The 12,093-nt window shown below is 35.8% G+C and overlaps 1 protein-coding gene across 7 annotated transcripts in view; it reads left to right on the top strand.

Annotated features, from left to right (window-relative positions):
* The window catches only part of LOC125665172 (integral membrane protein GPR155-like), a 39,199-nt gene that overhangs the window by 5,829 nt on the left and 21,277 nt on the right, over positions 1–12,093 (top strand). For all 7 annotated transcript variants that reach the window (XM_056152109.1, XM_048897784.2, XM_056152108.1 and 4 more), the window contains exons 2-8: positions 1,378–2,456; positions 3,726–4,040; positions 5,769–5,883; positions 6,653–6,818; positions 8,785–8,940; positions 9,597–9,680; positions 11,366–11,583. In XM_056152109.1, the coding sequence (XP_056008084.1) occupies positions 2,060–2,456; positions 3,726–4,040; positions 5,769–5,883; positions 6,653–6,818; positions 8,785–8,940; positions 9,597–9,680; positions 11,366–11,583 (1,451 nt within the window). In that variant the 5' untranslated portion in view covers positions 1,378–2,059. The remainder of the gene's footprint in view (positions 1–1,377; positions 2,457–3,725; positions 4,041–5,768; positions 5,884–6,652; positions 6,819–8,784; positions 8,941–9,596; positions 9,681–11,365; positions 11,584–12,093) is intronic.

Raw genomic sequence — 12,093 nt, 5'->3', positions numbered from 1 at the left:
AGAACGGACTGATTACGATTGGTTCCCAGGGATTTTCTCACTGCACCGTTAACATACAACACTTATTGTTGTATGATACTCAGGTGACTGTTAAGGCCCACAGGCCTATTCAATATGCAAATTTTAGTATCAATCTTTACTATTGATGAAAATCTTGTGACAGATGTGACTAGAATTATATGCAGATATTTTGAAGATAAAAGTAATGTTTCTTGTTTTATTATAATCTCTGATGATGATTTTTTTGTATTATAGTCTATCTGTTGATTTATAGAAATTCGTGGGGAAGAATTTTCATGGACTGACAAAATTTTATAGTAGGGTTGGAAATTCATGGATGTGATCTTTGTACATGGAAACATAATGCAGATTTTTTATTTCAACATGATAATGGATACCCATGAAATCCTTGAAAATTAACCCCCAGAGAAATGATTCCACAATGTGTGTGTGTGTGTGTGTGTATATATATATATATATATATATATATATATATATATTTTTATATATATATATATATATCCCTACGTAATGTATGTACCTAGTGAATAGAAAACAAGAAGAGTCCATAAAATAAAGATGCATATGAAACATGCTCACTTTAAATGGAGTTAATCATTGTTGGTAGATCAGTGTTTTGATGAATACGTATAGGTTAATGTCCGTGTAGTACCTCTCCATTCCCTAAAAGTAATGGAGCCGATGCCCTGAAGGGGCCAAGGTCCATCACTTCTAAGGAATGGAGAGGAATGAGGACATTGACCGACTTAAAATCCAGCCCCAGTTTAAATCTTACTATAATTGTAACTCATATTAGGAAATTCGTTCAATAAATTATATAAGTACTATTAGTTATCAGAATTATATATAATACTAGTATATAGAGTATTGTCATACAAAAAATGTTTCCAAAGTTGCCATTGTATTCAGTGGCTCAGTGGTTAAAGCTTCTGCCTTTCATGTGAAAAGTCTTGGGTTCGACTCTCATCTGTGCCCTTTAAGGTTTTAATATATGAAAATTACTCTTTACATTTTGTTAAAACTGTGACAGAGGCCAGGGGGATTAGGGGGAATGTGTTCATTAAAAAAATCATATTCAACTCAACAAAACATTACTAAGTAGTTGTCTGAAGCTCTCCATACCTGAAAAATAATGGAGCGCTATTACAATAGAATGACGTCACAGCTGGATTTTAAATGTACTGCAAGTGCAGCCCTCAGACCCACTTATCAATTATGATCAAAGAAACCTCAAAGTTTAAAGAAAATTATGTCCCTTTTAGATCTTGGATTTAGCACTATAGTGATTGTATTGAAGTGTTTGCATGATTATTTACCGCTAATCAGTATTTCATGTGAAGTTTATTTCTTTTGTAGCCTGGAATAATGAGACTATCCAGAAACTAGTTACCATCCAGTCTGATCCGGTCCTATTCTAGTCACCATCCAGTCTGATCCGGTCCTATTCTAGTCACCATCCAGTTTGATCCGGCCATGTTAAACAGGACACTTCAAGTCATTATGTCTACAACATACCTAGTGACAGAGGAGCATTGACAATATAGAGCACAATCTTAGAAACTAAATTTATCTTCAGAAGTGCTGTATTTTTTTTTTTGTGTGTGGGGGGAGGGAGGAATTAGTACAATTTAATGTTGAATAATGTAATAATTATATACATCATCTTTCAATCCCAGAAGACAAATTGAAAGGTCATTGAGACAGGAACAGCATCTTCGGTATGAATATAAAAACATGATAAAGCTCATAATGCACAGTTGTTGAAGTAATTAAATTCAAAGCTGATGCGGTGCATATGAATGAACTTAGTGTCGTGTTTATGTGAGAAGTTGACTAGGATGTGAAGACAGGAAACTTATACACACAAGCTTGTATATATATACACACAAGTGGATTAAAAGTATATTGAAGAAAAGAAGAACATAACATTACCCGATACAGCATTTAATCAGGAGAGATTTTTCAATGTTTGTTTTAATGACCCACCATGTTCAATTATACATGTGATAGAAGTCACTAAGGACAAAAATTGTACAAAATGGTGTTGAACTTGACAAATAGTACCACATCATCCCCAGGAGGAGCCGTGTCCATTGAGAATTTATACCCGGCAATTGTTCAGTGTTTTGTCATCATTTTATCGGGATACATCGCGGGACGATGGGACTGCATTACTCCCTCCCAGGGAAAGGGCATCGGCACATTTGTATCCAAGTTCTGCCTGCCTGCTCTACTGTTCAAGAACATGTGCATTTTAAACTTTGGGGACGTGAACTGGATATTCCTGCTGTGTATTCTGATAGCTAAGTCGGTGGTCTTCTTCCTAGTCATCATCATATGCTTACTTATAAAACGGCCACGTAACTACGGGATTGCTGGACTCTTTGCCATATTTTGCACGCAGAGTAATGATTTTGCACTTGGATATCCGTTATGTAAGTAACGAAATTTTATGATCTTGTTTAGCCATTGTCCTAACACAAGATATCTTACATTTTTTATATCCTCATTTCCTGTATGCTGCTGTGATCTGTCTGTCTGACATATTTTCCCCTTATTAGAACTTCTCCTGCATTTCAAAGTAGGCAAATTTTTTATAAATATTTAATTTTTTTTTATTTTTGCATATGATTGGACATGTCTTGTAGAGGTTTGGGGGTGTGTGCTATATGTGACCTATATTTTCCAAATGAGTGAGCAAGTTAACATTTTGAAGGCACTTTCGTTCCATTAGTAACTACAGTTAAACCTATCTATACGAGCCTCGAATTATGAAAACTTAGCAATTTCTTACTATTTAGATTCAAAATTGAGAAAAACCAATTTAAGTGTGTGACATTGGGAATGGCACCGTTTTTCAGAACCTGCAGTTATAGAAGAAGAAGAAAAAATACTGTATGCCTCCTTTTGAACTTGGAAGATTAACCAAAATTAAATGTACTACTGAAACAATTTGTAGGCATAACTCCTCTAAAAACCGCTGAACCAAGTTTCATTTATAACTTTGTATTTGATATATAGACATACTGTGTAGATGTGCATATATTCACAGGAAATTCTTATTTGAATTTTTTTCTATGAGTTATATATACCCCTTTTGAACCTAATTACATTTCGTCAAAATATTACAATTTGGTACTCCTCTGAAACCTCTGAAGAGAATTTCATTTAACTTTTGTATAGATGTTAGAATAAACAGGATATTGTGATTTGATTTCTTTTCTGGTAGTTATGCCCATTTTGAACATAAGTTTTGCTAAAATGTAATTTGGTGCAACTTGCATGAAACTGGTTTTCAAGTTATATGTAACTGAAATATTTTTGTTTTAATATTTTACACAATTTACATTTCTAAACAATATTAAAAAATGACTTTAGTAGTGCCATTTAATTACATGTGAAAACATTACAGCATATAGCACAGAGGCATAAACGTTTGTTGTATTTTTTGTGTAGCATTGTCATTCATTGTGGGTGTGAGGAGTATATGAGCTTGCTCATTTTTTTTTTTTTTTTCATTCTTGTATTTATTATCATTAGGATTATGAAGATTGTGATGGGAATCGATATATTACTCTGATGATTTTGATATGAGTAGCAATAATTTTGTGTTTTGATTGGGAACTGATGTACACTAATAATTTTGGTATGTGTACTAGCAATAATGTCCTGTTTTGATGGGTTGATTTCTTTATTCTTTCCAGTACAAGCCCTGTATGAGGACACTCACCCAGAATACCTAAAATACATCTATCTCATTGCACCCATCTCTGTGGTGTTTCTTAATCCGATCGGGTTTGTTATGCTGGAAATACAGAAACACAGAGAGAGGGAGCTGGAAGACACATCCACTGATATTGCAGGTCAAGGGTCGTGTATGCCACTTTCCATTGGTTTACATGTTGCCAAAGGAGTCATCACAAATCCCATCGTCTTCATGACCTTTATTGGAATAATTGGAAACTTTGTTTTTCAGCGGAATATTCCAGATTTCTTGTCAGATATATTGGATGTTTTTGGTATGTATTGTGAAAAAATTCATAAACTTTTTAAATTACAAATATGTACGTTATAGATATTCTATGAAGTTCAGTAGAATTAAAAAGGTATTAAAAGTTATATTTTAAGACGTTATTTTAGAAATGTATGAAGAAACTAATATATATTTTTTATGCCCCCGAGATCGAAGATCGGGGGGCATATTGTTTTTGTCCTGTCTGTCATTCTGTAATTCTGTCTGAAACTTTAACCTTGCTAATAACTTTTGAACAGTAAGTGATAGAGCTTTGATATATCACATGAGTATTCCTTGTGACAAGACCTTTCCGTGGGTACCAATATTTTTGACCCAGTGACCTTGGAGTTTGACCTACTTTTTGAAAACTTGAACCTTGCTAATAACTTTTGAACAGTAAGTTATAGAGCTTTGATATTTCACATGAGTATTCCTTGTGACAAGACCTTTCCGTGGGTACCAACATTTTTGACCCAGTGACATTGACCTTGGAGTTTGATATACTTTTTGAAAATTTTAACCTTGCTTATAACTTTTGAACAGTAAGTGGTAGAGCTTTGATATTTCACATGAGTATTCCTTATGACAAGAACTTTCCGTGGGTACCAACATTTTTGACCCAGTGACCTTGACCTTTGAGTTTAACCTACTTTTTGAAAATTTTAACCTTGCTTATAACTTTTGAACAGTAAATGGTAGAGCTTTGATATTTCACATGAGTATTCCTTGTGAAAAGACCTTTCCGTTGGTACTAAACCTTTTGACCTTGACATTTGACCTACTTTTAATTTTATTTTTTTTACATTGGTCATAACTTCTAAATGATAAATATTAGAGCTTTCATATTGTACATGAGCATTTCTTGTGACAAGATCTTTCTACTGGTACCAAGATATTTGTCTTTGTGACCTTGGCCATCATCGAAATTGGCCATTATCGGGGGCATTTGTGTTTCACAAACACATCTTGTTTCTTTTATGGATACTAAATGACATACATTGTAATTAGAATCAGATTATTTTTATTTATGGATCTTGCCACCAGATCTCGTCTCAACACTAAAAACACTACCACCTCATCTCAATACTGAAACACTACCACCTCATCTCAGTAAAAACACTACCACCTCATCTCAATACTGAAACACTACCACCTCATCTCAATAAAAGCACTATCAACTCGTCTCTGCAATAAAAACTATCACCTCATCTTTCCACTAAAACACTATCACCTCATCTCAATACTGAAACACTACCACCTCATCTCAATAAAAACACTATCAACTCGTCTCTGCAATAAAAACTATCACCTCATCTTTCCACTAAAACACTATCACCTCATCTCAATGCTAAAACACCACATACCTCATTTTAATGAAAAACACTACCATCCTATATCAATGCTAAAACACTATCACCTCATCTCAATGAAAAACACTACCACCTCATTTTAATGAAAAATACTACCACCTCATATGAGCACTAAAACACTACCACCTCATCTCAATGCTAAAACACCATCACCTCATCTCAGTACTAAAACTACTATCACCTCATCTCTATACTTCATAGCAATAGTTGATAAACTACCACATGATGACATTGATAATGTGATGTAACTGTTCTATATAAACTACCACATGATGACATTAACAATGTGATGTAACTGGTCTTGATGACATTAATAATGTGATGTAACTGGTCTTGATGACATTGATAATTTCTGTTTTCAGGGGATGCTTATGCTGCGTCTGCACTGTTCTGTCTGGGCCTCAGTTTGGTAGGCAAGGTCAAAGGTCAGATCACCCTGGCTATGGTTGTACCACTGCTGCTGATAGGAGCCAAAGGGTAAGCTATTTAAACCAACACAAAAGGCTCCTGTCTGTGTTTCTATTAAAGAAGAAAATGGAACAATAATTTGGTGTAAGAAGTAACATTTTTCAGCTATAGGGTCTTGTTTGAGTTCGATTTGAGAAAACGACACCATTGTGATATACTGTGTGTATCTGAATCATTACTCATACACAAACAAAATTTTAAGAGCATTTTTTGTCCGCTTTTGTTGAAACTTACTTGATGCTATCTTTTAAATATACAAAGACAGGAGTACTAAAAGATATCGTTTCCTACTCATTTGAGGTGTACTGTGTTAAGGTCACTGAAGGGAAGGGATGTCTAGCGTTACAGAGTCCTTCATCTAAAATTACATTTATATTTAACAACTAAATTTCATTTTTGAAAATACATGAAGGTATGAATTGCATTGCTTCACGCCAGCATACTTGAGTTCATAAACGCATTAACACTTCATGGAAAGTATGCCAGCATGAAGAGTTGCAGTTCATACCCTCATGCATTTTTTAAAAAAAAGATGTATTTTCTATTTCTGCTTTCATTTTTGTCAGAATTTCTAGTTGTTAGAGTAGACACGCTTGTTTATTTTTAATCAAGATTCATACAAGCATTGTTCAAAACTGCAACGCATTCATGAGGAAATGGCTGCACACTGTTAATACCTTAACAGTTTGTAAAGATATAAAAGGCAGAAACCTTGGAAATGTAAATATTGTAGAGTAATTGCTGAACTTGTTGACACTTTTATTTCACTATTGTGCAGACTCCTGTTGCCCCTGGTGACTTGGCTAGTGGTGGGCGGGATAGAGAGGATTAGCAACGTGTCAAACTCCACATCGGACGCCATGTTTGGGTTTTTGTACGGAACATTCCCCACAGCTCCATCTGTCTTTCTGTATGCTAGTCACTACGCCACAGCCACTGACTTAGTGAGTAGATTTACTGTCACAGTGTGTAAATGTACCATGACTGTCACAGTGTGTAAATGTACCATGACTATCACAGTGTGTAAATATAACATGACTGTCACAGTGAATGAATGTACCATGACTGTCACAGTGAATAAATGTACCATGACTGTAACAGAGAATAAATGTACCATGACTGTCACAGAGAATAAATGTACCATGACTGTCACAGTGTGTAAATATAACATGACTGTCACAGTGAATACATGTACCATGACTGTCACAGTGAATAAATGTACCATGACTGTCACTGTGAATAAATGTTGACTGTCACTGTGAATAAATGTACCATGACTGTCACAGTGTGTAAATGTACCATGACTATCACAGTGTGTAAATATAACATGACTGTCACAGTGAATAAATGTACCATGACTGTCACAGTGTGTAAATGTACCATGACTGTCACAGAGAATAAATGTACCATGACTGTCACAGAGAATAAATGTACCATGACTGTTACAGTGTGTAAATGTACCATGACTGTCACAGTGAATAAATGTACCATGACTGTCACAGTGTGTAAATGTACCATGACTGTCATTGTGAATAAATGTACCATGACTGTTACAGTGTGTAAATGTACCATGACTGTCACTGTGAATAAATGTACCATGACTGTCACAGTGTGTAAATGTACCATGACTGTCACTGTGAATAAATGTACCATGACTGTCACTGTGAATAAATGTACCATGACTGTCACTGTGAATAAATGTTGACTGTCACTGTGAATAAATGTACCATGACTGTCACAGTGTGTAAATGTACCATGACTGTCACTGTGAATAAATTTACCATGACTGTCACTGTGAATAAATGTACCATGACTGTCATAGTGTGTAAATGTACCATGACTGTCACAGTGAATAAATGTACCATGACTGTCACTGTGAATAAATGTACCATGACTGTCACAGTGAGTAAATGTACCATGACTGTCACAGTGAATAAATGTACCATGACTGTCACTGTGAATAAATGTACCATGACTGTCACAGTGAGTAAATGTACCATGACTGTCACAGTGAATAAATGTACCATGACTGTCACTGTGAATAAATGTACCATGACTGTCACAGTGAGTAAATGTACCATGACTGTCATGGTTAGTAAATGTACTGATACAGTGAGTATATGTATTGTTATGGTAAGTATATGTATTTTCACTCTCACAGTCAGTAAATATATGGACACAGTGAGACTCATTATATGTACACAGTGTGCAGCAGATATGTCACCCCCCTTCCTCCATATCCTCTCCCCTTAGGCCACAGTTGGACTGAACTGAGAATACATGAAGTATTCATTATAGTAAACCATAAGACTCTTTCCAGTAGCAAAAAATGATTAGTATGTCAAAGTTATATGCAGGCATGCTGAGGCAAATAATGCATGCAGTTAAGCAAAGGCAAATCTTGGTTTATTATAGAGCCTCTGTTACTGTTGCAAACTTACAAGTCTTATTTTCGTATGAGCAAATTGACTTGAAAAGCATTGTAGTCCACAAGCCTTTTGCTTAATGAACTGCAAAAAAAAAAAAAACCCTGGTGATAAGGTATGTTAAACTTTTTGGTCACATATTGGTATGCTTTATAGGCCTATAAATTGGCAACAGCTGTACGCTTTAATTTGCATATTCCCAATCTAAGGATTTTCTTAACTTCAAATGAGATCCAAAATTTACGAGACATGCACCTTATTTGTAAGAGGTCTTTACCCTGTAAAATGTATTATGATAAAATGGTTTCCTTTGATCAGACAGAATCTGATAGAGTGGTTTTAAAATACATATTTAAAAAGAAATTCAATGCAATATTCTATTCATAAAATATTTCAAAATGTACAGCTGTATTTGTGTGGCAGAACTGGTTGTAACCTGTACATACAGATCTTGATTGTTACGTTTGTTTATTGTACATTGTAGGTGGCCACAGGAATGGTGGCGGGGACGTTTCTGGCGGCCCCCTTGATGTTTGTCTCCGCCCGTATGTTGAGTGTCGTGGTGGTCAGTGAAATGGACTACAAAGACCTGCTACTGAAGACATCCTTTGACACCAGTATCATCAGTATGGTGGCCTGTGTGAGTATTTGTCACATAAACTGGCGACAAAAAGTCTGGCTTTGTGGGTTAGTTTATGCTGTATCAGGACTGAATTACCAGTGTTTCTGTGGGGTTCAAATTATGACCCCATTCCCAATTAATATCTGGTCCCAATTTTTGTCATTTGAACCAATGATTTTCCAAAAGTACCACAATAAAATTTAACATTTAGATATATATCAGTATCTTTATATGGCATTCATTTACATAATTATATACTTTAGTGATTTGAATGTTCCCCAGATTTACTTTAGGGAACTGACCTCATAAAACAAGTAGTAACAGCATTTCTTCAGCATTTCTTAGCATTAGTCATAAAATACTTACCACATGGGAGAATGTTGGTTTTCGTCACATGATTGTTTTTTTGGTTTTTTTTTGCCCTCAAATATCATACCTGTGCTGAAATTCCATGGGTACTCTTTCTCTTAAAGCCCACTTGAACAAGATTACCAATTTAAATTTTTTTTGTTTTAAGTATTTTTGAAATTTAGAACTATTCTTCTTTGGCTGTTGTGATTGAATTGTGATTTTGTAATGTACCAGTAGTTTGTAACGATGTTATGATTTTATTATGTACTATTAGATTGTAATGTACTATGTAGTAACAATTGATGTGATTTTATGTTTTGTAGGTGTGGGTACTGATGATAATGATTGGGAGCAAGAGATATAAAAGAATTCCACATCAATTTCTAGTCTGTTTGTTACTGTCTCATGTAGGTATATATAGGTCAAGCCATTTTATATGCACAAATACATGTAGTGATACAGACTCTGACGTGTGTTTCTACACCACTTGGACAGAACAGTACAAAATGATTCTTGCATGGAATGCTGAATGGTTTGAACCGAATGTTTAACAGTTTGCACCAAATGATAAACGGTTTGCACACAACGACAAACGTTTTGCACACAAAGACAAACGTTTTGCACACAACGACCAATGTTTTGCACACAACGACATATGTTTTGCACACAACGACAAACATTTTGCACACAACGACGAACGTTTTGCACACAATGACAAACGATTTGCACACAACGACAAAGATTTTGCACACAATGACGAACATTATGCACACAACGAAATGAAATGTTTTGGAGTAGTAGCATGCTTCAGTGTCTGTGTATGATGATTGGAATAGAGTTGTTGTGTTCAATGCCGATTTCAATTCTCTTTTGCAAATTATTGCTTGTCAGGTGATGGCAATAAAGTATTATGCTTCTGTTTGAATGATAGTTATACTGGTAATGAGAAACTTTGTTCTCGAACTGGTTCATAGTTTTAAACTACCCCCCACCCCTCACCCCACCCCCGAATATGTCAGTGTTTTATAAAACAACTTTCCTCTGTCTGTTTAGCTGAGAAGCCATATCAAGCTCTAGATAGGAAATATCCATTTGATTCAGCCCACATTGACCAGTTTTGTATTTCACGTTGATACAGTAGTTTTCATTCTAATGGTCAGTGGGTAAGCGAAAAGGAATAGCACTGTATTTTCTCTGCTTTCTATTTGTAGTTTATATCATGTCTGGGTATTATCTTCTCTGCTTTCTATTTGTAGTTTATATCATGTCTGGGTATTATTTTCTCTGCTTTCTATTTGTAGTTTATATCATGTCTGGGTATTATTTTCTCTACTTTCTATTTGTAGTTTATATCATGTCTGGGTATTATTATACCCCCCGCAACAAGTTGTGGGGGGGGGGGGGGGGTATACTGGAATCGGATTGCCCGTCTGTCTGTCTGTCCGTCCATCTGTATACGCAATGGTTTCCGGGCTCTAAAGCATTATCCTTTCCACCTACCATCACCATATCATATATATGGACTACCCATGGGATGAAGATGTTCCCTATCGATTTTGGGGTCAAAAGGTCAAAGGTCAAGCGCACTGGACATTGAAGTAGCAATATGGTTTCCGGGCTCTAAAGCGTTATCCTTTCCACCTACAGTCACCATATCATACATATGGACTACCCATGGGATGAAGATGTTCCTTATCGATTTTGGGGTCAAAAGGTCAAAAGTCAAGTGCACTGGACATTGAAGTAGCAATATGGTTTCCGGGCTCTAAAGCGTTATCCTTTCCACCTACAGTCACCATATCATACATATGGACTACCCATGGGATGAAAATGTTCCCTATCGATTTTGGGGTCAAAAGGTCAAAGGTCAAGCGCACTGGACATCGAAGTAGCAATATGGTTTCCATTTAAATTCTTTAACGGCTTTTTTCATCGCATGGAGATGCTGTGTTCCTAGATACCTTTTGGATCATAATACTGAAGTTTATTTATACCTATTAACAACACCCTTTGGGAGATTGGGGTAAGCGGGGGGTATTCTTAGTGAGCATTGCTCATAGTACATCTTGTTTTCTCTGCTTTCTATTTGTAGTTTATATCATGTCTGGGTATGGTGATCTATAGCTACAAGGACTGTTCGAAGGAAATGCAGTCTTGGAAACACTACATTGAGTTCACGATGATCCTGGTGGGGACTCTGGCCTCGCGCTGCTGGACAATGGTCATCGCAATCACCCTGTACCTCATCCACTGCCGCAGTCTGTGTTTTGTTCTCAGAATTCGTTTCTGGCTATTCTTTATTGGTTTTGGGTGAGTGTATGATTTGATTTGTTAATTAATCCTTCCACATACATGTATATCTGATGACCAGACATTTTTTGGAGTTTGACCTGAAGATTTGGTATAATTACTGTAAATTTGTTCAAGCACATTTGTTGCTAACAGATTGAAGACTATATTTTGTGCCTGACATTTTTATCTCACCTGAACAATAGCTTTATTGATCAAAATTTGCTTGTCGTCATTGTCATTACTTATATGTATTACATTTTCTTTTGTCCTGAACCGCTGGGCGACTTTTACCAAATGTTGCACAAGTATCTTGGAGTCAAGGGGAATTCAGTCCTTTGGAATTGAAAAGACTATACACCCCACCCCCCCTCCATATTAAGAAATAGCATACATGCCAACTTTCCCAATTTAGGTGGAATTCTCTCAATTTTAAACATGATTCCCGCTTTTCCAATCTGGAAAGCAAAAAACCTCAGTAATCCTGATTTTATAAGAATATTCCCTGATTTATGCCAACGGACCCCGATT

The sequence above is a fragment of the Ostrea edulis genome, chromosome 10 (genome assembly GCF_947568905.1).
Source record: "Ostrea edulis chromosome 10, xbOstEdul1.1, whole genome shotgun sequence".
In the NCBI taxonomy this organism is placed as follows: domain Eukaryota; kingdom Metazoa; phylum Mollusca; class Bivalvia; order Ostreida; family Ostreidae; genus Ostrea; species Ostrea edulis.
The sequence above is the reverse complement of the archived record's forward strand: the minus strand, read 5'-3'. Positions and strand labels throughout refer to the sequence as shown.